Here is a 27,473-nt window from a genome sequence, read left to right as displayed (position 1 = left end):
CCGTTGTTTTAGCATCAGTGTTTTGAATCTGATGGATGCAGCTACCGGAAGCCAGTGGAGGGATTGCAGCAATGTACCACTAGAACTGAATTCATTAATCAGTTGCTCTGCATTATTTGCTGTTTGTTTGATTATCAACAGGCTAGGGTTAGGGTTAGGGTTAGGATGTACTTGTGACCCCAGGCTGACTTTGGCAGCGGCCTGACAAGATCTCAGCTTGTCTCTGGACGGGACATTGTCCTCAATCATGACACTAAAAATGACCGGGCTTGAGCGAACTGTTTTAAATTGGAGCAACATTACAAATGATAAAGGAGTCCAAAAAGGCAACAAACACTCACAATAAACAACACCAGTCATAATCTCTCTCTCTCTCTCTCTCTCTCTCTCTCTCTCTCTCTCTCTCTCACACACACACACACACACACACACACAAATTTCTAAATGGAAATTGAATAAATACTTTGTATTTGGTTAAATTCTGCTCATTGATCCAACTGGGGGGTGGGGGTGGCGGTGGGAGGGGTTGAAGATGTCACTCTTGCCTGTCTTCAAAACTTGAGAGCAGTGACAGTGTATGCTATGAGTGTTGTATAACAAAAAGTGTAACTCCATTTTGTTCTTTGGGGACTATCCAGAAAACAGTGCCCAACACAGGTCGTGTGATTACCATGGAGACAAACACAGAGCCTGCCATTGGCACGTTCATGAGCTGCGCATGCATAACATATTAAAGGGATTGTGAACAACAAGCTTCACTCTCTACACAGATACAAGCAAACTGACCAGACTGAGCTCCATCAAATCCCACCATGTACATTAAATTTTCTAATTTCGGGCCATACGCGGATGTGAAAGTGCCTGCGGATTCGAACGATGAACTGATCACAGGTGAAGGATGAAAACTAAATATACACGTACACATTCTGGCTTGAGGAGTGTTTCTACACATCGTTTTGTTTACACATGATTATTCTGTCTATCTATTATGTGTAGATGTTTACAGGAGAGTTCGTCTGTACAAGAGGATTTCTGCTGTTTTCATCATTTTCTCTTTGTTCTTGCTGGCTGTGGTTCTTTCTCTGGCTATGAAGTGTAAGTAAAACATTAGCAGTTAGCATGTTATTGACAACAAACTAGTGCTGCACTGATATGAAAAAATATAACATTTGCTAGCTTCTGTAGTCACTTTATTCACAAATAAATGAAAAGTAAAATTGACAAAAATGTTGGTGCTACATGTATTATTACAAAATAATGTATTGTCAAGTAAAAATAAGCCATTTTCCACCTACTACATTGCTATTTTTGAGTTCTTGCCACTAGATAGCATGTAAATGCAACAGTTGAGAAGGAACCCGCATGATCGAAAGCCTTTTACTAGTGTCATTCCATTTTAAGCTAAAAATAAATACCATGAAGAGGATGAGCTCAGTTTATTCATTTTTTTATTTGTAGTCCAAGAGCTGATTTTCACAGGACTGAAATATAATTTCACTGTGAATGTATTAGGAACTTATGAATTGTGGTGTGGTGTAACGAGCCATATCAAGTCTTTTCTTCTATATTGACATCAAATATCTCTACAATAACATAATTAGTTATGTGTTAGTATTCTCTCCAATATACTTGTTTTGTGCACACAAAGATGTTGAAGAAACTGCTTTTAATATGTATGTTTTCTGTGTAAAATACAATTTTCATATTATCTCTGTGCTCCACTGACATTCAAACCTCAGTAAATATGAAGTGTCCAGAGATTGCTGAACCAAATTGTGAACTATGTCAGACCAAGTGTCCTCCACTAAAGGGCATCCGAGGTAAAAGCCTATAACACCAAATCTGCTCAAAAATACTGATTTAGAATTGTAATTGCTCTTCATATATATACATTTTTTATAACAATGTTCTATTGTCCCATTTTATCATTCGTGTGAATTCATTATCTTTATTTTTGTCATTTATGAGCTATGTATTAAAACCTGCTGTTTCTCTGCAGAGTCTCAGTGCTCTGAGTGCGAGGAAGAATGGGAGATGTTTGAGAACTCTTGTTACTTCTTTTCTGATGAGCGCCGAAAGTGGCAGGAGAGCAGGGATGTGTGTCAGAAACTTGGAGGAGACCTGGTTGTTATTGACAATGAACGTGTGCAGGTAAAGCAGTCAATCGCTCAGTCACTCAAACTGAAACAGACATCACTATTAAAGACAGGTTATAGGTGTATATCTTACTTGTGTCTGTCTTTATTATTGTAGAAGTTTCTAACTGAGGACAGGAACATTATGTACTGGATTGGGTTCCATTATTCAGAAGATCAGAAATGGATGTGGATTAACAATGGTACAACAACCCGGAGGTGAGTAATCAATGTTGTGCTTCTTACCACGGTTTTGCTGTTTGTTGGAGAGCTTTGGTGGGTAGTGTGTTTCTTAACCCAGCAGTAATTCCAAAGTGTTTAATAAGAGCCCCAGCAAGGCTATTAGCCAGAACAACATCCACTGCAATCAGTGCAGCTGCTGTGCTGAAAATGATCCACAACTTAAAATAGACTTAATAACTTAAATAGCTTAAATAAAACCTGGTCATTGGTGGTACTATAGTGGCCCTATAACATTGATGTAGAGAGTAATGGGGATTCATAAAAGATACATAACAACAGATAAGCGGCAGTGAGTATTACTAAATTTGTCCTTTTCACTAAACTACTTCTGTCACAATGAATTCTAAGCTTGAAGGTTTAATGCAACAAGAAACGTTTTAAATACAAAACATAATTACAGCAAACAAAATAAAACACTTCTATAATCTCACTGACAATTTCATAAATCGTGAACATGAATCTTTCCTTTGTTTTCATTTGCTGAAAAAGCAAATGATTAATTCATTACATGAAGTATAATAGCATAGAGGGAAGGGGAAGCAAATTCTTCTGATATTTCTCATCAAAAACTTAATTCTGCAGACTGCTGCTCACTGGATTTTGTCATGTGCATGTTTTTGTGTAAATAAACATTGTTTTTTCATTATCAGCTTCTGGTCCAATGGCCAGCCAAAACCAGACGTTCAAGGCTCCTGTGCACTGCTAAATGGAGGGCCATCAGACCTGAACAACTGGCTTTCAAACTCCTGTAATGTGATATCACAGTACATCTGCAAGAAGTGTTAAAATTGGAGAATGCCAACCATAACCATCACATGTATCTGCTACTTCATTTTACTGTTATACTTACCTTTTACAAATGCAGTTCATAAACAGTAACAAATACAGAATCAGCACATAAAACAATCCTGTTCTGTGATGCACAATCAAGTAGATATGCTATGTATTTTTCATGATTTTAGATATTATTCTCACTAAAACATTCAGAATATATTATATAACATCATATACACCTTAGTAACAGCTTTTTTTAATGGTTGTGAGATGTCATTACGTATGTTTACAGTGGTTCAGTTAAACATTCCTAGTACTTTTTTTCCTTACTATGTAATGCACCTTTTTGTATGCAGCCCACACAATAAATGCAATTATTCAGATTTATTTGTGTAGCACTTTTAACAATGAACATTGTCTCAAAGCAGCTTTCCAGAACACAAACATTAAACAAAAAGTTAATATAAAGATTAATAATAACACAAAGGTTCAAGATTAATATTTATAATGTTTGTATTTATCCCCAATGAATAATTCTGAGGTGACTGAGGCGACTGTGGCAAGGAAAAACTCCCTTAGATGGAGAGGAGCCTGACTCCAAAGACAACCCATCCTCATTTGGGTGACACTGGAGGGTGTGATTATAAATATACAGAATTTTTGTCAAATTAATCGTTTTGACCTGAAGTCAACATTCCAGACATCCCTGGAAAATCAGACCAGTGGGTTGCTGAAAATGTACAGAGCCAATGTGGCACAAGTAGGGGTACTCAACTAGAAGAACTTCTTAAACAACTGGATGTCCAGGTCTGTTACTTAATTGTCTGTGGAATGATATTGTACTATGTATGTTTATTTTAACTGTAAAATATTTTTTTATCTTAATGACATCATGGCTCAAGTGTTGACACTCCACAAACTGTGTTTCTTGGCAGACCATGGATGTAACTTTACATAGGAGGTCTACTGTTCTTCGTGGTCTTCATGATATATAGCTTATTCAATTTTAAATATAGTAGATCCCTATTTGGTCAAAATAGAACCTTTAGTTGACTCAATATTTTATTGAAATTTCAGTCAACATTAAGAACTCATCAGTACAACTAAAAATAAATATTTTACATAATTTAAACTGGGCCAACAAAAAATTTTAGGTGCAACAGGTCACTAGAAAATTTGAAGTTGAAGAGGGATGATTTTTTTTTACAGTGCACTCAAAGGCAGTCACACAAGAAACATGGTGTTTTAGGGCAAGTACAACAAAGATAATTGGTTTTAGGAGACGTTGACAACTAGCAGTAACCGGGCTAGCAGGCTAGTGACGCTTATGGGCTAACCAGCTAGAAGTGGACGCTTAGGAATACAAATAAAATTTAGCAATATCAAAAAGCGTTTCAAGCAAGTACTTTTTTAAGATTCTATCACCGGTGTGTTCACCCTTTGTAAGAAGGAAGAAGTTGAAGAATAAACTCAAGGAGTATTGTGCATACAACACATTTTTCTCCCAGAAAATGTAGTTTAATCTCTGAAAGGACAAATGAAAGATTTAGAGCTTAATTTACAAAAAAAATAAAATAATGAAATGTTTACGTTGAACAGAATCAGTATACTTCCATCATACTTTATTTACCAAACAGCTTTCATCTCTTGACCAATGATTTATGCCTTAATTCTTTAATGTATTTTATTACTATTACTTCATATAGAGTATATTTACTATATATATTAGTAGAAACTTTTTTATCACACTGCATGTTCTGTTCATTTAATAAAATATATACAGGAGGTAGCAGCCATCCTCTTCAATATTTGCTTGAAGTGCGGTGGTACAGTAGCCAATGGACATCCTCAGAGGCTTTACCTGCAACAGATGACACAGATCAGCCATGGTTCATTTGATTATGATGTCTTTTGGTATTGGCATTTTGCTAAACAGTACCATCAATTCTTAATGTTGTGGTAGGTGGATTTCCAAAGTGAGACCACCTCATGGTGTCGTGTGGTGTAGTCAAAAATAGCGAGGATGTACTTGTGACCCCGGGCTGACATCGGCAGCGGCCTGACAAGATCCAGCGGCTTAAAGGGGACACTGGCGTTGGGAAGCAGAATGAGTGGTACAGAAGCTGACTTTTTTGGAGAAGTGTGCTGGCAGAAAGCTCGCACTTCAGCATCCATCCCTGACCAGACAAACTGGTCGTTTAGCTGCTCCAGAAGCCCCCAGGTGGCCCCTTAGGAGGCCTCCCAGCATGAGGAAATTAGGATGCTGTTAAGCTTTGCGTGGGGTCCGCTTTCTCTCAATCAATTTCCCACACCTGGCCCCAAGTGTTTAACCTGGTTGTCCTTCTTTTGCTTCCTGCCAAAACTCCCCTCATGAGCCACCTGATGAAACACAGAGGAGAGTGTGTTATTAACCCTTAGATGTCTGATGCCTTTCTTTGAAGAAGTTGTGTCTAAAGCTCTGTGTGCACACACGCCAATTTAATGGCTCGTTAAGGACATGACAAAGTGATTATGCGCCATCAAGTCCATATAAGGGCATCACATTATGTCACATTAGTCCAGCTTCTATTTGTCTGAAAGAAGCGCGAGTGGACGCCCAGGGCATGGCCAGTGATGCAGCACCTCGTTCCTTTCTCAGGGTACCGAGTTAAGTAACAAGGTGTAGTTCCCTTCATGGGAACTCAACGCTGTGTCAGGGCTGATGCTATCAGAATGTCAATAACCACACCACCACACAACGTTCCATGACTGTGCCAGAGGCCGAGAGAGCATACCTTATATACCAAAAAGCTTTCATCTCTTGAGCATCCAGCTGCTCTGGCTGTGGTGTATAATCTGCCAGCAAATCACTTCTGCATCCTGTGTGCTTTTTATGTCTAAAACAAACTGAAAGTAAACAACACTGCAGCATGACCTGAAATAAACATTTATTTAATTAAACTACAGGCTTAACTTTTCTATGAATGTGGCACAAACACACAAATGTTGTGAGATAATGTTTAATACACATAGGCAGGTGGTTATATGTAGGGTGAAGGAGAGTTAAAAAAAAATTATAGATCCTTGAAACATCTAGCTGTCTCGGATATCTAAGTGAGCTCCAGGAAAAAATAAAAAAACAAAAAAACAAACGAAAAAAAAAAAAATTAGGAACAGACACCAAACACTGAGGGAAAGTGACTTCATTAGTAAAGCTGAAATGATTATTTATTCATGTTGTGATATGACAAAAGCATTGCATGTTTTAGGAAAATATTTGAGTTTGAGTTTGAGAATGTGTGTCTTATTCAGTTTGTTTATTCAGGTTAATATTTTGTGCCTCACCTTCTAAGGATTTTTCTTCTCTTTGGACCAGTTAGACCCTCTGAAAAAGGTATAAATGTGGCGACTCACCTTCCTAGTTCTGGAACTTTACGTGTACAGGGGTGACCTCACTGACATCCCCATTGGCATGGCTGTGCATCCCGGCACCGAAGGTTGAGCCAGAGTCATACCTTTACCTGAAAGATCCCTTACCACGCTAGAAGTGTTATATGTTACACCCCATAAAGCTCTCTCTCTGTCTCTATAAGCTTGAAATGCAGCTCTGAATGGTTGCTGGCCATGTGCTGTCGACTGTGTATGGACAGGGTGCTCCTCCCCTTCAAAGCTCTGGGAAAGGACAGCCCCAAGTCCTGTCTCTTAAGCATCAGTGGAAAGGGAGGCTAATGTTGGGGTTCTGTAACACCTAATGAGGGCTTCCTTGACTTGTCGTAATTCTTTCTCCATCATTCTGGTCCACTGCACCCAGTCTGACTGTCCCTTCTTTGTGAGAACTGAGAGGTGGGAGGCTATAGAAGAGAATTTACCTGTTTGTGGTTGGTGGCAAGAGGGTACTCACATTTGTCTTCTACCTTCTGCACTTAGTACATGTGCTCCTCAGATATCCATAGCACAGGTGCTGCTCAACTGGTGCTGTAAATTCAGCACCCGCACATTAATATATGTTAACATAAATATTCAAAAACAACTTACGTTTATCTTATTTTATGTAAGTGAGCAAGTTATGGGCCTTGCTCAGAGCCTCAGCAGTGCTATCTCTGTATATTTGACTTATGACCTTACAAGCAGTTGTCTGAGCAGATATCAATGAACTACTGCTGCTGGTATAGAACATTCTTCTTCATCTGAGCAATCAAACATGAAAATGTAACAGTACTGTTATGTAAACATTTTACAGTTTAGAAAATGGGCTGGCTGGTATATCACTATCATTAAATGACAAGGTCAGCGCTGTCTTCCAGTAGATGTGGATGTTTAGTCTAGACTACGAATATTGTCTGAAAGAGCTAAATAATCAGAGACACCAGGTCTTCAATATGCATAACAAAAAAAAAGTAGAACATAGTGACTCTAACTGTAGCATGGTTGGTGGTGCCACATCGGCTGGTTTGCGTATTTCAGTAATGGCTGATCTCCAATATTCGCCTTTGAGCTCTCTCAACAAGGTGTTGAGTTTATATTGTTGTAAGAAAAACTTTCCTGGAAGCCTCAAAAAGGAGCAAAACAAAAGCCTCAAAAAAAAAAAATGTTACAATAACATTATCTGTGCAAAGAATTGTTAGTGGGTAATAAAAAAAGAGTGTGTAAACCAATTCAGTGGCACAAACACACACAGTAATGCACTGGGTTAAAAGAGGGGTAGAAATGGCATATTTCATCAGGTCATGGCAGAAAAATGGCACTCGTACCACAGTGTATGGTATGAGTGTGGTGTAGTGCGCCATCCTAACAAAAAGTGTAACTCCATTTTGTTCTTTGGGGACTATCCACAAACAGTGCCCAACACAGGTCGTGTGGTTACCACGGAGACAATCACAGAGCCTGCTATTGGCGCGTTCACCAGCTGCGCATGCATAACATATTAAAGGGATAGTGAACGTCAAGCGTCACTCTACACAGATACAAGCAAACTGACCAGACTGAGCTCCATCAAATCCCACCATGTACATTAAATTTTGTAATTTCGGGCCATACGCGGATGTGAAAGTGCCTCCGGATTCGAAGGAGGAACTGAACACAGGTGAAGGATGAAAACTAAATATACGTGAACACATATTCTGGCATGAGGAGTTTCTACACATTTTGTTTACACGTGATTATTCTGTCTGTCTATTATGTGTAGATGTTTACAGGAGAGTTCGTCTGTACAAGAGGATTTCCGCTGTTTTCATCGTTTTCTCTTTGTTCTTGCTGGCTGTGGTTCTTTCTCTGGCTATGGAGTGTAAGTAAAACATTAGCAGTTAGCATGTTATTGACAACAAACTAGTGCTGCAGTAAACATCAACATCTCATCTAGAGCTCCAGCCTTCACTCGTATAGAGAAAATGTAACGTGTGCTTGTTTTAAGTGGTCACTTAGAAGGTGGAATGGCGGATATTGTTGTATACATTTTGTTGTACACATTTATTTATTTATTTATTTATTTATTTATTTACGCACAAGTATGAGGTCAGTGTGTTTATTTAGATAGGGAAGCTTGACCATCATTTGGGATAATACAAAACACAAAAAGCAACAGGGTACTCTGTACTACACCATTTCATTAAAAGCAATGGGGAAATGTGTACCAAAACCTTAAAAAAAAAAAAATTATTAAAGTTAGATTTCATTTGGATTTTTACAAAATATTTGGATTGTTACAAAATAGTCAAATTAAAAACCATTTTACCATCTAGTATTTATTTATTTATTTATTTATTCATTTATTTTCTGCAGTGCTATTTTGGGTGTTTGTTTTTTAGTTCTTGCCACTAGATGGCGCGCAAATGCAACACGACATTGAATATAGTGGAGAAAATGTCTTATAATTTACATTTGACGCCCTTATTCAGAGGGACTTGCATTATCTCATTTTTTAATGCAACATAGCATTAAGGGCCTTGCTCAGGGGCCCTAGTTGCAGCTTAGTGGATGTGGGATTCAAACTCACAACCTTCCGATCGGTCGCCCAATGCCTTAACCACCAGGCTACCACACAACCGGTATACAGTAGTCAGTATACTATCAGTATAATGTCTGATAATTTAGAGGAAATCCATGCAAAGTAAAATTATATTTTATAACAAATGGTTTTTACTTTAGAGTTATTCCATATTTAAGTTAATAAAGAACATTAAGAGGTTGACTACTTATACTGTGTTCTTTTATATTGACATCAAATGTCTTGATTAGTATACCACAATTAGTCTTTTGTTAGTATTCTCTGCAATATTTCTGGTTTTTGGTCCACATGGGCATTAGCTGCTTTTAATATGTACGTATAACTAATTAATTTTCTAAAAATGAATTTCTAAAATGTAACAATATTGTCTTTATGTTCCCTTGATGCCCAATCTTCAGTATATGAAGTTCAGTCCCACCAGAATTGTCCAGTGAGTGATGATGCTGAAGAATTGAACTGTAGCCGCCAACTATGTCAGATCATGTACCCTTCAACAACTGCTGACCAAAACCAGGGTAAAACCTTATAACATCAAAGTTGCTAAAAAAGTACAAATGGATCATTTATTCATAAACAGAAGCTTTATATACATATTTATATATAAACAATTATTTTATGTCTAACATACAACATTCATAGTGTTATGTTCCCTTATAATAGAATAGAATAGAATAGAATAGAATAGAATATATAATAAATAGCTGCATTAGAAATGTAAGTATAAATATTATGGTAATAATTAAGTAAAAATATTTAAAATAATATTTTGTTGTGTAATTGTTCACGTTGCCTAAACCTCAGTATCTGAGGTCCAGTCCAGCCAGATGTGTCAAGATCTCATTGCTGAAATGAGAGAAATGAAGAAAATGCACAGTTACACCTCAAACCAAGGTAAAACTTTATTATATGCTAACATTCATCACTATAGATGCTCCTCACTTTTAGTTTTTTAAGCTACTTTATATTATAATGCTAAATTGTACTGTTTTATCTTTAGTGTGAAGTCATTATTTTATTTTTATTATTTATGAGCTGTGTATTAAAACCTGCTGTTTTTCTGCAGGGTGTCAGTGCTCTGAGTGCAGGCAGGGCTGGATAAAGTTTGAGAATTCTTGCTACTTCATTTCTAAGCAGCGTCTACAATGGCAGAAGAGCAGGGAGGCATGTCAGAAACAGGGTGGAGACCTGGTTGTCATCAACAATGAACGCCTTCAGGTTAAGCAGTCAATCGCTCAGTCACTCCAACTGAAACATCACTATAAAAGACATGTTAAAGGTGTATATCTTACTGGTATGAATTCTGTCATTCTTACTGTAGAAGTTTCTAACTGAGAATTGGAGAATGCTGTACTGGATTGGTCTCCATAATTCAGAAAAGAAGCAATGGATGTGGATTAACAATACTGCACCAACCCAGAGGTGAGTCATCAGTGCTTTATTTCTCATTACTGCCTGTTTTAGCAACAGATGTGAAACAGTCATTAGTGTATTGTACACATGTATATGTATAATCTGTCAGCTTAATCATTTTTTTTTGGGTGGGCAGCTACTGGATACAAGGCCAGCCAAATCCAGACACTCAGGGCTCCTGTGCATTGCTAAATGGAGGGACGCCTGATCTGAACAACTGGCTTTCAAACCCCTGTGAGGTGTATTCACATTTCATCTGCCAAAGGGGTTAAAATTGGAGAATGTCAGCCACCTTCACATTCATCTGCAACATTTAGCTTTAATGACAAAATTTTACTCTTTTGTGTGTTATGTGACATGCAGTTCATAAATAGTAACAACTATAGAAATAGTACATGAAACAATCCTGTTCTGTGATGCACAATCAAGTAGATATGCTATGTTATTTGAATGATTGAGACAATAAGACTTAAGTGTACTTGCTGAAACTGACTCTGCTCTCTTTTAGTACTTGAATACTTACTTGTAGGTTTTAGTAACTTTAATGTACTTTGCACTAATTTCTATGACATTATTCTCACTAAAACATGCAGAAGGTATTATAGACCTTAATATATACCCAAGTATCAGCTTTTAAAATGCATTGTGTGATGTCATTAAGTATAAGTAGTAAACTATAAGTAGAAGTAAAGTATAAGTAGAGATGCCTTTACAGTGGTTCAATTAAACATTCCTATTTTGTCCTTACTTTGTAATGCAGCTGAAACATTCTCAGTCATGTGATGACTCAAACAATAAAATAATAAAATGATTACGTTGAACAGAATCAGTATACTTCCATCATACTTTATTTACCAAACAGCTTTCATTTCTTGAGCATCCAACCACTCTCTGTTCTTTATCTCTAAACTGGGATGGCTGTGGTGTATAATCTGCCAGCAAATCACTTCTGCATCCTGTGTGCTTTTCATGTGTTCAGGACCTTAGGCTTTTGTTGTTTCTCTCACTTCCCTCTTTCTTGCCTGATCCTATTTTGAGAACACATCAAGATTATGTATTATTTGAGGAATCCGGTCATTTCAGTCCTCCACTCAAATAAATACAGTATTAAATGAGATATGTATTATTACCAAAATTATGTGCAATAACCTAATATATTGATATGCTTAATATGTCCATGATAATAATTTTATTGCAAATCGTTCATGTGTTCATACAGAATGATACTGTGAACTACATTCAGTGTCGTAAAGTTGCCTATGTAGACATATGCAGAGCCGATCCTGACCTCCCTGGGGCCCTAAGCAAAATTCTGCTAAGGGTCCCTCCTACCTGACCCATGAGCCATGTAAACCATTTGCCTCACATTCACACTTGACACCACTGCTCCCACTACAAACCTCCCTCCTTTTAAAAAAAGTTTGTTCCTAGTGTATATGAAATAGCAGATATCAGAAATTATGTTTTTACTAGTGTAAAATGTAATTCGTGATGTCAAAAATATGGTTACTACTACTGTAGCAATCACACTCTTAATATTTATATTTTAAGTATTGAAAACTGAATTCTTGATATCAAAAATCCATATCAAGTAAATGTATAAAAGCTAAAATGGCTTGCCATACCGTATCACTGTGTTTTATAGTATGCATGAGAGCAATAATCCATCCCTGATGGTTATTATTTACTGAGTTATGTGAATTCATATTGACCTGGCATTATGCCCATTCCAATCGATTGGTAAATCGATTGGTTTCCATATTGCATTAACGTTGTTGTAACCTTGATTGAGAGACTATAAACATTGTCATTTAAGAGTGCTATCACGCTACTTTTTATACTGGTCCCCACACAGATGTTGCTGCTGGAAAGCGCGCGTGTCATTTCGTGCACGGTTGCACGCGCATATGAACCCATGTGCACGTGCGGTGCGGCGATCGAGCTGCCGTTTATAAACACCCTTGGGCGTTTATTCACGCGAATGTTCACGCAGTAAATTGTTGTGTGACAGACAGACAGACCAAGAGATGCACTGGCAGCACTGCACAGCTAATTTAGCTAGTCAGATAGGGACTAGAGACAGAATCACATCAACTTAACTTTACTGTTATTTGCTCTTGCTGACATCAAACTTGAAGCGAACACAAGTTTTCCTGATTGCTGTTCTCGTATTTCACTCTCATTGTGTTGCTTTTTTTCTCTTTTCATGGCCATATGGATAGCTCCGCTTCATATGGTCATCTACACAGTAAACATTAACACGCGCTGTAAAATGAGGCAGGGGGAAGGCGGGGGCTTGTGTAATTTGCGGGGCCCTACGCAACTTGCGTAGTGAGCGTATAGGGCCGATCGGCTCTGGACATATGGATTAGGTTTGGTATTACTAGAGGTTTATTTATACCCATTTTGGCAACCCTACATTGCATGCCATGCATTATGGTCGTCAGGAAGCTGAGGAGGAAGAGATTGAGGACACCACAATGAAGCTGAAGAAGAAGACATGCACATCAGACCCACAGTCATCTCAAACATAGAAAAGAGTGTGATGGAGTACACGCACATAACTGGTACAGACAGATAATCCTGAGTCATTTATATATTACACAGAGCTAGATGCAGATATTCTTATTATGCTTCTGGGTTGTCTGGGTCTTTAGCCAATCTTCAGTCCATCATTCTTTCTGGCACAGTATGTCAAGAACAAGTGGTTGTAAGTAGGAAGTAGTACAAGGAAAATAACACTTAAAACCCTGTGCAACACTGTCTATCCTCCATTTTGAGGAGTATTGAGTCTGTCATCAGGAAATAAAGGTGGCTATAGAAAAAAATAAAATAATTGAAATTCATTAATAAAAAGTTTACTGACTTTTGTTGCATTGAGTTCCTATCGAAGGGGTCTATATTTTTAACATAGTAAACCTAAATTCAGTTTTTAAATTTTTTTATTTAACCTTTATTCAACTTAGTAGTAATGCAATTACTGTGAGTTAATTACAAGTTTGAAGCATTTCATATGCATGTGAGATTGCATTTAAGGTTTAACCAATTCTATTGCATACCATAGATTCTGAAATTCACCACGAAAAACACTGAGCTGTCTATGAGAGAAAAGCAAGAGATTCTGAAGCTGACAAAAGAGAAAAAATTGACCAGTCATCAAACAGGTTGATCAAGTAAAATGAAAGTAGCTAAAATTGTGAGAGAGAAAAAGAGAAAAAGAGAAAAACTCCACAAAACAACTGTCAGTGACATAGCAACCACAGAGCAGCGGTGAAGGTGTCACAATCAAGTGCTTAAAGAAAACTATGGTGTTTAAGGAAGACTTTCAGAGATTAAATATAGATGCCACACCACAAGATGTGATCAATGGCCTAAATGGAAATCAGAAATATAGAAATTCATAGAAGAGTCTAAAAAATTTTAGACCTAAGTTTTAAACTAGCAAAGCAAAGGATCTGCTCCTGATTCCCAAAATACAAACCTATGGTAGTGTCCTGGCTTGGGCTTGCATGGCTTCTTCGAAAAAGACTTCACAGTTTTCCTTGATGATGTAATTTGTGATGTTGACAGCATAATGTCTACATTTACAGTAAAAGAGGACTTTTAAAGGAGTCGTCTCAGAACACAGCAGAAACCGTGGCAATACCGCACTATATTGTGCAAAACAGTGGCTATATTGCATCGCATCAAAAAGATCTACAGTTAATCTTTGTTTATATGAATAATAATCTTTGTTTATTGATTATAAATAACACAGTAGTGTTCATCAATATACTGCTTCATTAAATGTTTTTTAAAGAGAATCTGTGATAGATGTACTGAGCTATAAAGTGAGCTTTGTTTACTGTGGACATATCTGAGAATGAGCATGTTCATTATAATTGTGTATTAGCAATACCGCATCACAAAAATCTATGCTTGTATATAAATAATGCTTATTGGTGGGTTTTTATTTCATTATTAATTTTTTGGTTCCACATCACATCCTTAAAGATAAACCGTGGGAACTTGTTTTATTTGTGTTTTGTGAAAATGATGAAACATCTATTCCAGTCAAAATGGGGAATTTGATCTTATACTTCAGTAATGACTCAGTTTACGGTTCAAGTTCAACCACTGCCTTTTCCCCCCCAAGAAATCTCTCTCAACTAGAAGTGACATATTTCATGTTCATTTGTAAATAGTTTCTGCTTTCTATGTCCTATTAATCGTTTAAGGACTATTTTATTTCATTTGATAATGCAAGTTTGGAACATGGGATGAAATTGCTGCTACTCTCTTTGTTTTACTTTGCAAGTGCACATATGTGCCTTTGGTCTGAACTGACAAGAACTGATCCGATTGGATATGTTTAGTTATGAGTGTTCTGAAAGGCAGTCTGCCCAGAGCTAAGGCAGTCTGCCCAGAGCTAGCAAAAGCACAGATACTTGTGAATAGACTGATATCTAATCTTTGTGGTACACATGTTGGTGCACATGGGTTTGAGGGAGGAGTCAAATGGAGGTGTGTTGGAAGTTTGAGTGTTAGGACAAAAGGGAGTTTACAGACATTGTTCATATTTCTGCTTCTTTAAGCCTTGACATCTTCTTGTTATATAGTTTTGTTTTATGATCAGCTTGACAGTTCCAAGAATCAGCTTAGCAGTACAATTCTGATAATTGGGTTCTTAGAAAAAAAAAAGGAGTGACAAGAGTTTTTTTTTAAATTGAATGCAGCAATGAAAAAAAAGAGAAGCGGCTGGGCTGTGTTAATGGTGTGGTAGTATAAAAGTGTCATGAGGAAGTCAAACAAGAAGGAATGCCTGTGGACTGGAGCTAAAAGCGTTTTCAATTTCACTCAACAGTGATTCTCCTGTTTGACTGAAGTATACATAACTTTCCTATCACTAACTATACATGCATGGATTTACATTGAGCATGTGAAGACATTCATTTCGGAAGTCCTATTTATCCAAGTGTCTTTTTCTGCCTTCCAATAGACCTGGGTGTTTGTTCAAGAAAAGGAAAGAGAATCAGCACAGAAGTTTAAGAGGCCATGGACGCTGAGAAAGTGACCGAGGTGGAGATGAAAGCGATCACTCCAGAGGATAAGGATGCTGAGAAAGGCAAAGTGGAAGAAACAAAAGGTAAAAAAAATGTAAAATAATTTTCCATGCTTAGAATTTCTTTGGAATTTCTTTGGAATTCCAAGCAACATTTTATCCAGTTTTCTCACATTTAAAACACTTGCTCTTGCCTTTTTTTTTTTAAGCTGATCAAGGAGCAAACGTCAAAGAAGATAAAAAAGAAAAAGACGTAAAAGAAGAAGAATCCAGTGTGTACAAATTGAAGAATACAACAGAAGATATTTATAATACATTTACTTATTTAAACCCTTAATCCTTTGACCATATTGTGTTTCTAAAACAACATAGACAACATTTGTGATTAATGTTTACTAAACCACATTTAACAATGAAAGCATCTATCATTTTTGTGATAGTTATAATTTGCTATTTATTTCTCTAGAAGCTGAGAAAGGAGCAAAAGGCAAAGAAGATAATAAAGAAAAAGATGTAAAAGAAGAAGAATCCAGTGTGTACTGCAAATTGAAGTCTCCAACAGAAGATATTTATAACACTTCATTGCCTTCTTCATCTTCCAAAAACATTGAAGGTTATACCTTTACTTACTGTATTTAACCCTTGTGTCATGTGTACTTTTTGGACCCATTGATACAGTTACGGTCAAATTACCGGGAAAATTATTTGCAGTTTAAAAGCATTACAGAACTGTAACAATTAAATTGAACAATGTTTCAATTCATGTTTATTAATTTTTTATTAATAATCAAACAATGAATGGTGATGATCAAATCATGCAATTTAATCATGAAATCATGCAAGATTTTCCCAGGCTTTTCTTATATTTAAATCACTTGTTCATTAAAATTTTTTCCCTTTAGAAGTTGAGATAAAGGTAGAAGATGAAGGAGAAAAAAAGAAAAATAAATAGAAGAAGAAAGTACAGCAAACTGAAGAGTCCAACAGAAGATATTTATATTACCTTTACTTATTTAACCCTTGTGTCATGTGTACTTTTTGGACCCGTAGTCCTTTGACCATATTGTCTTTCTCTTAATCTCAAAAAACATAACCAACATTTGTGATTAATGTTTACTAAACCAAATTTAACAATGAAAGCATCAATCATTTTTGTGATATTTATAATTTGCGTAACAAAATTAAGACTGTGCTTGCATAAATCATGTAAATTTTATTTTTAAATGGAAAATCGTTTCCATTAAAGTTTATTCATTTGAGCTGATTTGTCAAATATGGGTGATGAACAACAGCAGAAGCATGTGAAATAAAACTTTATTGCAGTCACTGGATAGGAAATACAGCTCTTAAAATGCATCTGCAAATGTGGATGATTTACAACAAACGCAATACATTTTTAGTAAAAATATAAACGGGTCAGTTTGACCTGAACATCTCACAAGGGTTAAGCCAAAGCAAAAATACAAAAGACAGTATAGAGAGCAGAAAGTTTATGGGTCAGTAGTGTGACTTAGATGACTCTGCACTCTGACACTAATAACACTTTCAAAAAATATACATAAAGGATAAAATATATAATATAAAGTATTTACTATGTTTTAGAAATAGACTAAAATATAGCACGATATAGTAAAATGGGTAAATGAGTAAGAATGCAGAGAAAAGCAAACTATATGGAACAATTTTCCAGCATGTGCCTATTTTTTTTGTCAGGTTTTTCCTATATTTAAAACACTTGGTCATTCCCTATTTTTTTATTTCTCTAGAAGCTGAGAAAGGAGCAAAAGGCAAAGAAGATAATAAAGAAAAAAAAGAAGAAGAATCCAGTGTGTACTGCAAATTGGAGAGTAAAACAGAAGATATTTATAACACTTCAGTGCCTTCTACATCTTCCAAAAACAAAGAAGGTTATACCTTTACTTATTTAACCCTTGTGTTATGTGTACTTTTTGGACCCATTGATACTGTTACGGTCAAATTACCGGGAACATTACTGGCGGTTTAAAAGCGTTACAGAACTGTAACAATTAAATTGAACAATGTTTCAATTCAAGTTTATTAATTTTTTTTATTAATAATCAAATAATGAATGGTGATGATCAAATCATGCAATTTCATCATGAAATCATGCAGGATTTTGTCAGGCTTTTCTTATATTTAAATCACTTGTTCATTCAAATTTTCTCCCTTTAGAAGTTGAGATAAAGGTAGAAGATGAAGGAGAAAAAAAAGATAAAGAAACAGAAGAAGAAAGTAATGTGTACAGCAAACTGAAGAGTCCAACAGAAGATATTTATAATCCTTCGATGCCTTCTTCGTCTTCCAAACGTTACAAAGGTGATACTTTTACTTATTTAAGCAAAAGGCTTAAAAAAACTAAAGTGGCAGAATTTTACATTGTGTGATAAGGACAAAAATATAAAGTTAGCTACAAATATGAGCTGAATTGAAGAAAAAAAATAACGATGATTTACATTTCAATTTCAATTTAATCCATCTTAATGTGGCTTAATGTACAAAAATTACCAGGGGAAACCATTTTCCTGCACAATTCTTTTTTAACAAACAAATCTACTTCTAAAACAATAGAACAGTTTTCCAAGTGGAAAGACAGTAATAAGGGGTGCAAACCCATCAAGGATGACACTCCTTCCTTCCTGCAGAAAAAAACACACACACATCTTTTTCACAGACACAGCTTTACTTTTGAAAACAGAACAATAAACATCTCAAATCATTTTAGTTTTCTTGGCCTGCACCAGTAACTACAGTGCCTTTTTTGTTTATGTTAATGTACTGTGTCTTCCTGGTCTTCCGCTATTGTTTCCTTTCTGCTCTGCTCAGCGATACTTGTTGACTTTTTGTTCAGAATAGACTGTCACCTCAGGTCCTTGCACTTGTACTTAAGTGTCCTTTAGTTCTCACATTCTCTTTATCTGAAAACAAATGTTAGGGGTTGAGTTGTAAAGGTCTGGCACATACAACACATTTTATACACAATGTCAACTCTATATATAAAAATATTTAAACGTGATTGGCATTACAGTTCAGTTTATATAGGGCAAGGTGGAGGCGTCCGGATTTACATTAGATGTCACAGCTTTATGCAGCGTTCACAAAATCTAACAGCTTTGCAGACTAACAGCTTTGTGCACCACACCCCATTTTTTCAGATCTACACAAACGTGACACGAAAAGTGATGTTAGGACTCATGATGATATTCTAACACTAAATTCAGTATACTTTATAAGTAAATCATTATACATACAAACAAGAAGATGATCCGTGAATATGAAAGCAAAATCAAGCCTTTTCCTTAGACAGAAACCCGTTATAAAGATAAACGTTAAACGCTTGCAAAAAAACAACATAAAACAAACACGACCATAAAGTGCTTCAAATACAGCAGGTTATAATAAAACGCATAGGCTGGTATATACAGTAACTATTGCTAAACTAAAAAGTGTGCTCATAGTTTACACAAAGAACTTGAGTAATTGCATCAGTAATTGCATCAGTAAATTGCATCATTGCATCTGTTTACTAATTGTGTCTCTAATGACTTGCTATAACACTTTCACACTATGCACTTTCACTATGTATTATGTAGTTTATTGTCTGGTCTATGGATGTTAAATGAGTACCGTCTCAATGCAACACAAAACTTTTTTTGTCTTGTCTTCTGGGTATTTTTCTGTAGTTTATTTAATGGATGAAATGGGAGTCTGAAAACACAGACAGTTTTGCACTAAATACAATCAATATTGTGAATGAAGGCCATTTGAGAGTATTTTAAATGTCATTCCAAAAGGTTTTATTCATTGAGTACAAAACCTTCTCACTCATTAAACGTTATGTCCTTAATGCTAAAATAATTTGTTCCTGTTTTAATTCTATTATGTATTCTATACTTCTATACTTATATTTTTCATGTTTATAACAGGCCAACTGTACAAAAACTTGCAAATCCAGAATATTAGCTTTACTAAAGCAAAATAAATTCATATTTTAAAAAAACAATTCAACACACATATATACATCAAGTGAATTTTTAGGATTTAATTTTGACCTTTTGACCTGATCGTCTTTTATTGTATGCTCTCAAATGTTCTCATTTTCTCATTATCCACCTGGTCTTTATTTTTCCTCAGAGAAAGAGGGTAAAAAAGAAGAAAATGAAGAAGTAGAAGATGTGTACTGCAAACTGAACGATCCAGGAGAAAATGTTTATATGACTACGATGTCCAGTTCCACCGCCAAGCACAATAAAGGTAATATAGGTCAAATGCAAATGTGCTTGTTTAAGCAAATGATTTAAATGAACTAATTGTGGCACAACTATGCATTAAAGCTCTATAATGAAGTCTAGTGCATGTAAGAAGGCGGTTATATGTACAAAGAAAAAAACATGATCATTGCAAAAAGCATCTTTTTTTTTTTTTTTACATCTTATATGCAACATTTACAACAAGAACTGTGTGAAAACATACCCCATGATTCAAAAGCAAAACTAAAATGAATCTATTCTTTATTTAGACATATAGACTTAATTTAGACATATAGGCTTTATTTAGATATATAGTTGATATCATGGCTTTTCTTTATTTTCTCTCTGTGTGTCATGTTTCAGGGAAATATTTGAGGCTTAATGTGCAGTCATTTTTGCACTTGTTTTAACTTAAAGGCTATCGTGACTACTGACCTATAATTAATAATGAAACCCTGACCTGGCCAAAGTGCTGACGCATTTAACTCAGACCTAGTGGGTGAAATGACTCATCTGTTTCGTTTGGTTTCACAGGAACTTGCCAGTGCAATAAAATATATCAAGTTTCTCTTGGTTTAAAATCAATGGACTTTGAATAACTTAGCAAAACTAGTAAACCTAGTAAACTAGGTTTATTCCTTAACAGTAGGATGATAGTGTGCTAAGGTTTCAATACACTATAGGGATAACACTTTTCTAGCAGTATAGACTAGTTCTCTAACAAACAGTGTTTAGTAATTGAGGACAGTTAATTTGTTTAGACGTTCACTAGTAGCCACAGTTACATATTTAATGGCACAACAGTCACATAAAAAAACTTCGTCATAAGCATATTCTAATATCGTACTGCCTCACTAGACTTTGGTAACATTTCCATAATGAACTTCCTATAGGGTTTGGAAAATGTCCAATATTTTACAAATGTATAACCAGTGTTTTCTAAAATGTCTGAAAAGATTAGAAAAACTTCAGAGTAAAATACCACTAAATTGTAAATAAAATAAAAGTTTCTTGAAGTAGCATCATAAACCAGAATAAGAAAAAAAAATCATCAGCATCAGTGTTTAAAATGGTATGAAAAGGGTGCAAGTAGTAGAACTAAGAGTATGCACAGACATTGATTGTTGTAGAGTTCAGGCTAAAAGTCTGCACAGACACAGATTCATTTCAGCTTTTATTTTCTGTTTAATGCACAGCCCCTTATATGATATCATGAATTAAGTCATGTTATTTATATCAAGCGGTTTCAGTGCAATGGCTTAGTAACATAAATTCTGATTTTCTCTTATCTGGCTGGTCTTATAATGGCTTGTATTACACTTTGGCATCAGTCAGGAAAACACAAATGGTCTGCCATTCTTTGCCTGAGCAGTATTGAGTTTGTGTCTGTTAAAATACAGTTTCTCTATTCTTTCTGTCTGGTATACAGGCATGTCACCGTTGCTGCCTGGCGTTACCATGATGTTTTGGTTAAGTGTTGCTACTTCCTTGTTTTCACATGATATGAAAAATGCACTGCTCAATTTTTCATACTGAGTGTCTGTTGGAAATCATGTAGCAGCAACCTTCTAAGCAATTGCTGTGTTAACCTCACTTCTAAGAATAAAACGTTCCTCTAAACAGAAAACAATGCACTTTTACAGGAATGTTAAGCGTGGAGCTCAGCCCAAAATTGCACAATGTCATACAGCAGAGTATGCTTAAATATTGCAGATCTCAATGTTTTTTGACAGCATAAAAAATTGCGTAAAGTTCAGAGTGAGTGCCATTTCTAACATGTTATGGGTTGTGCTAAATGTTTATTTTTCATATGTGTAGATATTTACAGGAGACTTCATCTGTACAAGAAGATTGCTGCTTTTTTCTTCGTTCTCTCTTTGCTCTTACTGGCAGTGGTTCTTGCTCTGGCTATGAAGTGTAAGTAAAATATTAGTGGTTAGCATGTTGCTGACTCATTCACACCAAACTAGTGTTGCTGTAAACGTTGACAACCACTCATATAAAGAAAATATTATGTGTTAGTTTTCTGTGGTAACTTTATTTATTGGCCATCTTAAAGGGCTTCATCAACATTTTGATGTATAAATATAAATAATATATATGTCTTTTGAGTTAAGATTATGACCGCTAACAGGGATTATGCAAAACAAACAAACAAACAAACAAACAAACAAACAAACAAACAAAAAAGCAACAACAGCAACAACAACAATAACAACAGTGCAGCACAGCATTTAATAAAATGATAAAAAGAAAATATGGGGAAAAACTGCTAAGTTTTCAAATGCAGGTTTTGTTTTCCACATAAATACAATGTTGTGAATGTAGTAAAATACAAAAAAAAAAAAAAATATGTAAACTAAACAATTTAACAAAGAAAAATGAATGAAATGTTGGTGCTACATAAACTATCTATCTATCTATCTATCTATCTATCTATCTATCTATCTATCTATCTATCTATCTATCTATCTATCTATCTATCTATCTATCTATCTTCAGGGCTATTTTTGTTTTTATTGCTTTTTGAGTTATTGCCAGTAGATGGCGCACAAATGAAACACAGCATTGAATATGATGGAGCAAAAAATAAAATTGTATTGGATAACGAATATTTATTTTTGCTTAAGGGTTTTCAAATTTAGGCTATTTTTTTCAAATTTAGCTTTTTTAAATTTTCATTTGTAGTCCAAAAGCTGATTTTTTTACAGGCTTGTCAAAAATAAAATAATTTCATTGCATCAATTTGTATATTGAATTCTACAAGAACTTTTGGTGTAACGAGCCATATCAAGTCTTTTCTTCTATATTGACATCAAATATCTCTAAAATAACATAATTAGTTATGTGTTAGTATTATCTGCAATATACAGTACTTGTTTTGCGCACACAAAGATGCTGAATAAACTGCTTTTAATATGTATGTTTTCTGTATAAAATACAATTTTCATATTATTTCTGTGTTCCACTGATGTCCAAACCTCAGCATATGCGAAGTGTCCAGAGATTGCTGAACCAAATTGTGAGCTTTGTCAGACCAAGTGTCCTCCACTAAAGGGCATCCAAGGTAAAAGCCTATAACATCAAATCTGCTCAAAAATACTGATTTAGAATTCTAGATGCTCTTCATATATATTTATTTCTTTAATTGTTCTATTGTCCGTTTTATCATTTGTGTGAATTCATTATCTTTATTTTTGTCATTTATGAGCTGTGTATTAAAACCTGCTGTTTCTCTGCAGAGTGTAAGTGCTCTGAGTGCGCGGAAGATTGGGAGATGTTTGAGAACTCTTGTTACTTCTTTTCTGATGACCGCCTAAAGTGGCAGGAGAGCAGGGAGGCGTGTCAGAAACTTGGTGGAGACCTGGTTGTTATTGACAATGAACGTGTGCAGGTAAAGCAGTCAATCGCTTAGTCAGACATCACTATTAAAGACAGGTTATAGGTGTATATCTTACTTGTGTCTGTCTTTATTATTGTAGAAGTTTCTAACTGAGGACAGGAACATTATGTACTGGATCGGGTTCCATTATTTAGAAGATCAGACATGGATGTGGATTAACAATAGTACAACAACCCGGAGGTGAGTCATCAGTGTTGTGTTTCTTACCACGGTTTTGCTATTTGTTAGAGAGCTTTGGTGGGTGGTGTGTTTCTTAACCCAGCAGTAATGCCAAAGTGTTTAATAAGAGCCCCAGCAAGGCTATTAGCCAGAACAACATCCACTGCAATCAGTGCAGCTGCTGTGCTGAAAATGATCCACCACTTAAAATACCTGGTCATTGGTATAGTGTCCCTATAACATTGATATAGAGAGTAATGGGGATTCATAAAATATACATAGCAACAGTTAAGTTGCACTGAGTATTACTAAATTTGCTCCTTTCACTTCTGTCACAATAATTCTGAGCTTAAAGATTTAATGCAACTTCTTAAATTCTTAATACAAAAAATTAATTAGAGCAAACTGAATAAAACACCTCTATAATCTCACTGACAAACATTTCTTTGTAGTAGGGTTTGGGAGAAGGGTTTGCTACAGTGGGTGCTTTAGCAGGAACCAGATCCAGGTGGTGGTCCATCAGGCAGGCTTTATGTCCCCCTTTCTGTCCGACTACAGGTTCTCTTCTTTTTGCCTCAACTCATGGCCCGCAATAGATAAAGATTTCCGGACCTATGTCCTGGACTGCCAGGCCATCTTATCTATGATCACACCTTTCCCTTTACTTTATCACTGGCCTACCATTGTCCCAAGGGATGGGGTGATATTTATAATGGTAGACCGGATGTTAAAGGATATCAGTGGATGGCACCAGAAGAGCTGCCTTTGTGGATAGAGTCCAGGAAATTGGCACCTCTTTACATTGGGCCCTTAAAAAGTTTTGAGGTGGATAACCTAAACCTAACCCTACTGAAGCATTTCTGTCAGTTTGGACCAGTCTGTCCAGTCTCCTTTGACCTCTCTAATCAACAAGATGTTTGGGAAAAATCCAGGATATTAGCAGTTATTTATTAAAATGATTTAACCCAGCCCTTTTGGCACCAACATTCATGCCACAGTAAACGTCTCTGCGATCACATTTGTTTCCTGTTGTGATGGTTGAGGTAAACATTATCTAAAGCTGCTGGCTTGTATTTGCTATGATAAAGAGCTGCATGTATATGAAGTATAATAGCACACAAAGAGGAAGCAAATTCTTCTGACATTTCTCATCATCTGTCAGTGACGCAGGGATAAAAACAGACCCAAATGCAGGATAGCGTAAAATAAACAGGTGTAATAACTTAAAAAAACATGAAACAGGAACATAGACTAGACACAAGACAACAGATGACAACAACGCGACAACACCAATGATTCCGTGCTGCTTAAGGCAATGCGGCTTGACTAAATACTAATAACAATTAGACACATGAGGAACAATTGTGCAGAGGTGGGGAGGAAGAGACAAGGGCAGGGCAGACATGTGAACACCAAACATAAACAAAAGCATGTGGCCAAAGTCCGGGCTGGATTCTGACATCATCAACCTGGTTCTGTTGACTGCCTGCTCACTGGATATTGTATAAACCCTAGTGACGGTAAAAAAAATCCCAGAAGCTCCAGAGTTTCTCACTTTATCAGCCAGCCCATCTGGCACCAGCAAACATTCATTGGTTAAAATCTCAATGTTCACACGATTTCCCCATTTGTTGGGGAACAATTTCATCCCCATTTCTGATGTTTGAATTAAATTAACTGCTGAAATGTATCTATATCTGTTTGATTTTATGCACTGCACTGCTGCTATATGATTGGGTAATTAGATAATTGCATGATGATGCAAGAGTACAGTTATTCATATTAAAGTGTGCAGTCAGCGCATGTGTTTGTCTGTTACATTGTTTGTTACATACTGTACATACTAAACATTGTTTTTTCATTATCAGCTTCTGGTCCAATGGCCAGCCAAAACCAGACGGTCAAGGCTCCTGTGCACTGCTAAATGGAGGGACATCAGACCTGAACAACTGGCTTTCAAACTCCTGTAATGTGATGTCACAGTATATCTGCCGGAAGTGTTAAAATTGGAGAATGACAACCATAACCATCACATATATCTGCTACAGTTGCCTTCAATAACTTCATTTTACTGTTATACTTACCTTTTACAAATGCAGTTCATAAATAATAACAAATACAGAATCAGCACATAAAACAATCCTGTTCTGTGATGCACAATCAAGTAGATATGCTATGTATTTTTCATGATTTAGGAAATGCGACTTGCTAAATGTATTCATTGAAAGGGACTCTGTACTTATATTACTTGTAAATTGTAATGCTGTTACTTGCACTGTTACAAAATAATCTTGCACTGATTTCTATAAAACATTATGCTAAGTTTCCCGAATGTATTATAAAATTAAATATAGCTGCCTTTAAAATAGTACAGAGATGTTTGTTTATGCATTTTGTTATACCTCTGTGACTAGGTGGTGGACAGGGTTTTAGTTTTACTTTAGTATTCTGTTTGAATTTTATTTTATAGGTATTTCAGTCATATAGTGTATATTATTAATAAGTACGACATAGACATTGATGGTGATGTCATGGATGCCAATTGTTAGATTAATTTACAGTGCTTTTGTTTATTAAATTTTTTTTGTGCGTGTAAAACATGATGATATAAACATAACTATATTAAAGTCTCTATTAAAGTTATTTTGAATTATTTTCTCACTTGGTCATTATTTCTACTTCCCATAAAAAATGAGAAAGAGGAAGAAAAAGAAAAGGAAGAAGTAGCAAACTTTAAGAAAGTAGCAGTGGAAATTAATGTGTACCGCAAACTGAAAGATTCATCAGAAAATTACTGCAATGACCAGTTCCACTGCAAAACACAATAAAGATGATACAGGTCAAAAATAAATGAAATAAATAAACTTGTTAAACCATATATGTGTCACAACTACACATTAAAGTTGGGGGTTAAATGAGATTTAATGCATGGAGAAGGTGGTTATATTTATAGGCTAAATGGGAAGGTCCTTGCAAAGAAGAAGAAGAAGAAGAACCATGAAAGACCTTTTGAGTCAAAAGCAAAATTAAATTTAGTCTTTTCTTTATTTAGACTAAATCTGATGACATGAATAAATTCTCTTTTTTTTGTCATGTTTCAGGGAAAGTTTATGATTTAAAGTACAGTCATTTTGTTTACTTTTTAAATTCAGGCTCTTGTGCCACTATAAAACATAATAAATAAATACTGAAAACATAATAAATAAAACATAATAAATAAATACTGAAACCTTGACCAGGATAAAGTGCTTAGTCATTTCACTTAAAACGAGTGAAACAACAATGACTCTTCTGCATGGTTTGGGTTTGGTGTCACACGAACTTGTCACTGCAATTACAGTAAATGTATTGAAGGCTTATACATTCATTTTAGAATAAAGTTTTTTTTTAGAAAGAGTGTTAAAAATCATATCAAACTTTGATTAATTGAGTAAACTGAGTAAACTAGGTAACTCTGTGTGAAAGCTTGTTATACAGATGAAGCCTGAACTTTGAAAAATTAATGATTTAATGAAATAAAATGAAATAAAAAAAATTCTAACTTAGTGTTTTAATACTTTTTATATTGACATTAAAAACAAGAACATCAAGAACATCAACTTAAAAAAAATAAGTAGCAAAACAAACACAAAAGCCCACTGACTCATTTATATAAACAATTATATAGAAGTGTTTGTGACGTTGAAGAGCAGTTACTACAGTAAAATGTTCATCTGTAGTGTGAGCATAGAGAAGCTCATGCAACTGATTTACGTGGGTTTGAACAGTAAGTCAACAAAATATATATTTGTTTTGTCCATTAAATTGAACATTTTGACCAAAAAATCTTTATCCTGTATACTCTCAAATATTTCATCTTTAAGTATTTTTCACATTGTTTTTATCATTATCCCAAACAATATTGATAAGATTTCTGATGAAATGTTTGCAATTACTAGATCACATTTAACAATAAAATTGCTGTTCATTTTTGGTAGAAAGTTATAATTTTGGTCACAAAATATACTATAATAAAGACCTTGTTTGCATAAATCTAGAAAAAACCTGGAACAATGTT

General features: G+C 35.4%; 3 protein-coding genes across 3 annotated transcripts; all 3 read left to right on the top strand.

Annotated features, from left to right (window-relative positions):
* The first annotated feature begins 616 nt into the window (after positions 1-616).
* Positions 617-3,535, top strand: LOC113643584 (CD209 antigen-like protein 2). Its single transcript, XM_027147914.2, has 6 exons — positions 617-891; positions 997-1,095; positions 1,740-1,820; positions 2,000-2,151; positions 2,254-2,354; positions 3,029-3,535. The coding sequence occupies exons 1-6, from the start codon at positions 813-815 to the stop codon at positions 3,162-3,164; spliced, it is 648 nt and encodes a 215-aa protein (XP_027003715.2). The 5' UTR covers positions 617-812; the 3' UTR covers positions 3,165-3,535.
* A 4,488-nt stretch (positions 3,536-8,023) lies between these two features.
* Positions 8,024-11,371, top strand: LOC113642260 (CD209 antigen-like protein C). Its single transcript, XM_027145590.2, has 7 exons — positions 8,024-8,214; positions 8,317-8,415; positions 9,534-9,650; positions 9,937-10,026; positions 10,199-10,350; positions 10,454-10,554; positions 10,682-11,371. Exons 1-7 carry the CDS (start codon positions 8,136-8,138, stop codon positions 10,815-10,817), a joined length of 774 nt encoding a protein of 257 aa, XP_027001391.1. The 5' UTR covers positions 8,024-8,135; the 3' UTR covers positions 10,818-11,371.
* A 3,763-nt stretch (positions 11,372-15,134) lies between these two features.
* On the top strand, positions 15,135-26,069 carry LOC113643771 (CD209 antigen-like protein D). The gene is made up of 12 exons (XM_027148210.2): positions 15,135-15,409; positions 15,524-15,670; positions 15,796-15,858; positions 16,053-16,199; positions 17,353-17,493; positions 17,780-17,923; positions 19,739-19,858; positions 21,673-21,771; positions 22,841-22,921; positions 23,097-23,248; positions 23,337-23,437; positions 25,285-26,069. Exons 2-12 carry the CDS (start codon positions 15,580-15,582, stop codon positions 25,418-25,420), a joined length of 1,275 nt encoding a protein of 424 aa, XP_027004011.2. The 5' UTR covers positions 15,135-15,409; positions 15,524-15,579; the 3' UTR covers positions 25,421-26,069.
* Positions 26,070-27,473: the final 1,404 nt, after the last annotated feature.

This window comes from Tachysurus fulvidraco, chromosome 3 (genome assembly GCF_022655615.1).
Source record: "Tachysurus fulvidraco isolate hzauxx_2018 chromosome 3, HZAU_PFXX_2.0, whole genome shotgun sequence".
In the NCBI taxonomy this organism is placed as follows: Eukaryota; Metazoa; Chordata; class Actinopteri; order Siluriformes; family Bagridae; genus Tachysurus; species Tachysurus fulvidraco.
The sequence above is the reverse complement of the archived record's forward strand: the minus strand, read 5'-3'. Positions and strand labels throughout refer to the sequence as shown.

Bases quoted from the DNA above. Each gene is read 5' to 3' on its own strand.
- LOC113642260 (XM_027145590.2), top strand. From the start codon at position 8,136: ATGTACATTAAATTTTGTAATTTCGGGCCATACGCGGATGTGAAAGTG. The intron at 8,215-8,316 runs GTGAAGGATGAA...TATTATGTGTAG, and splicing joins GAAGGAGGAACTGAACACAG to ATGTTTACAGGAGAGTTCGT. The intron at 9,651-9,936 runs GTAAAACCTTAT...CCTAAACCTCAG, and splicing joins AACTGCTGACCAAAACCAGG to TATCTGAGGTCCAGTCCAGC.
- LOC113643771 (XM_027148210.2), top strand. From the start codon at position 15,580: ATGGACGCTGAGAAAGTGACCGAGGTGGAGATGAAAGCGATCACTCCA. The intron at 15,671-15,795 runs GTAAAAAAAATG...TTTTTTTTTAAG, and splicing joins CAAAGTGGAAGAAACAAAAG to CTGATCAAGGAGCAAACGTC. The intron at 21,772-22,840 runs GTAAGTAAAATA...TCCAAACCTCAG, and splicing joins TCTTGCTCTGGCTATGAAGT to CATATGCGAAGTGTCCAGAG.
- LOC113643584 (XM_027147914.2), top strand. From the start codon at position 813: ATGTACATTAAATTTTCTAATTTCGGGCCATACGCGGATGTGAAAGTG. The intron at 892-996 runs GTGAAGGATGAA...TATTATGTGTAG, and splicing joins GAACGATGAACTGATCACAG to ATGTTTACAGGAGAGTTCGT. The intron at 2,355-3,028 runs GTGAGTAATCAA...TTTCATTATCAG, and splicing joins AATGGTACAACAACCCGGAG to CTTCTGGTCCAATGGCCAGC.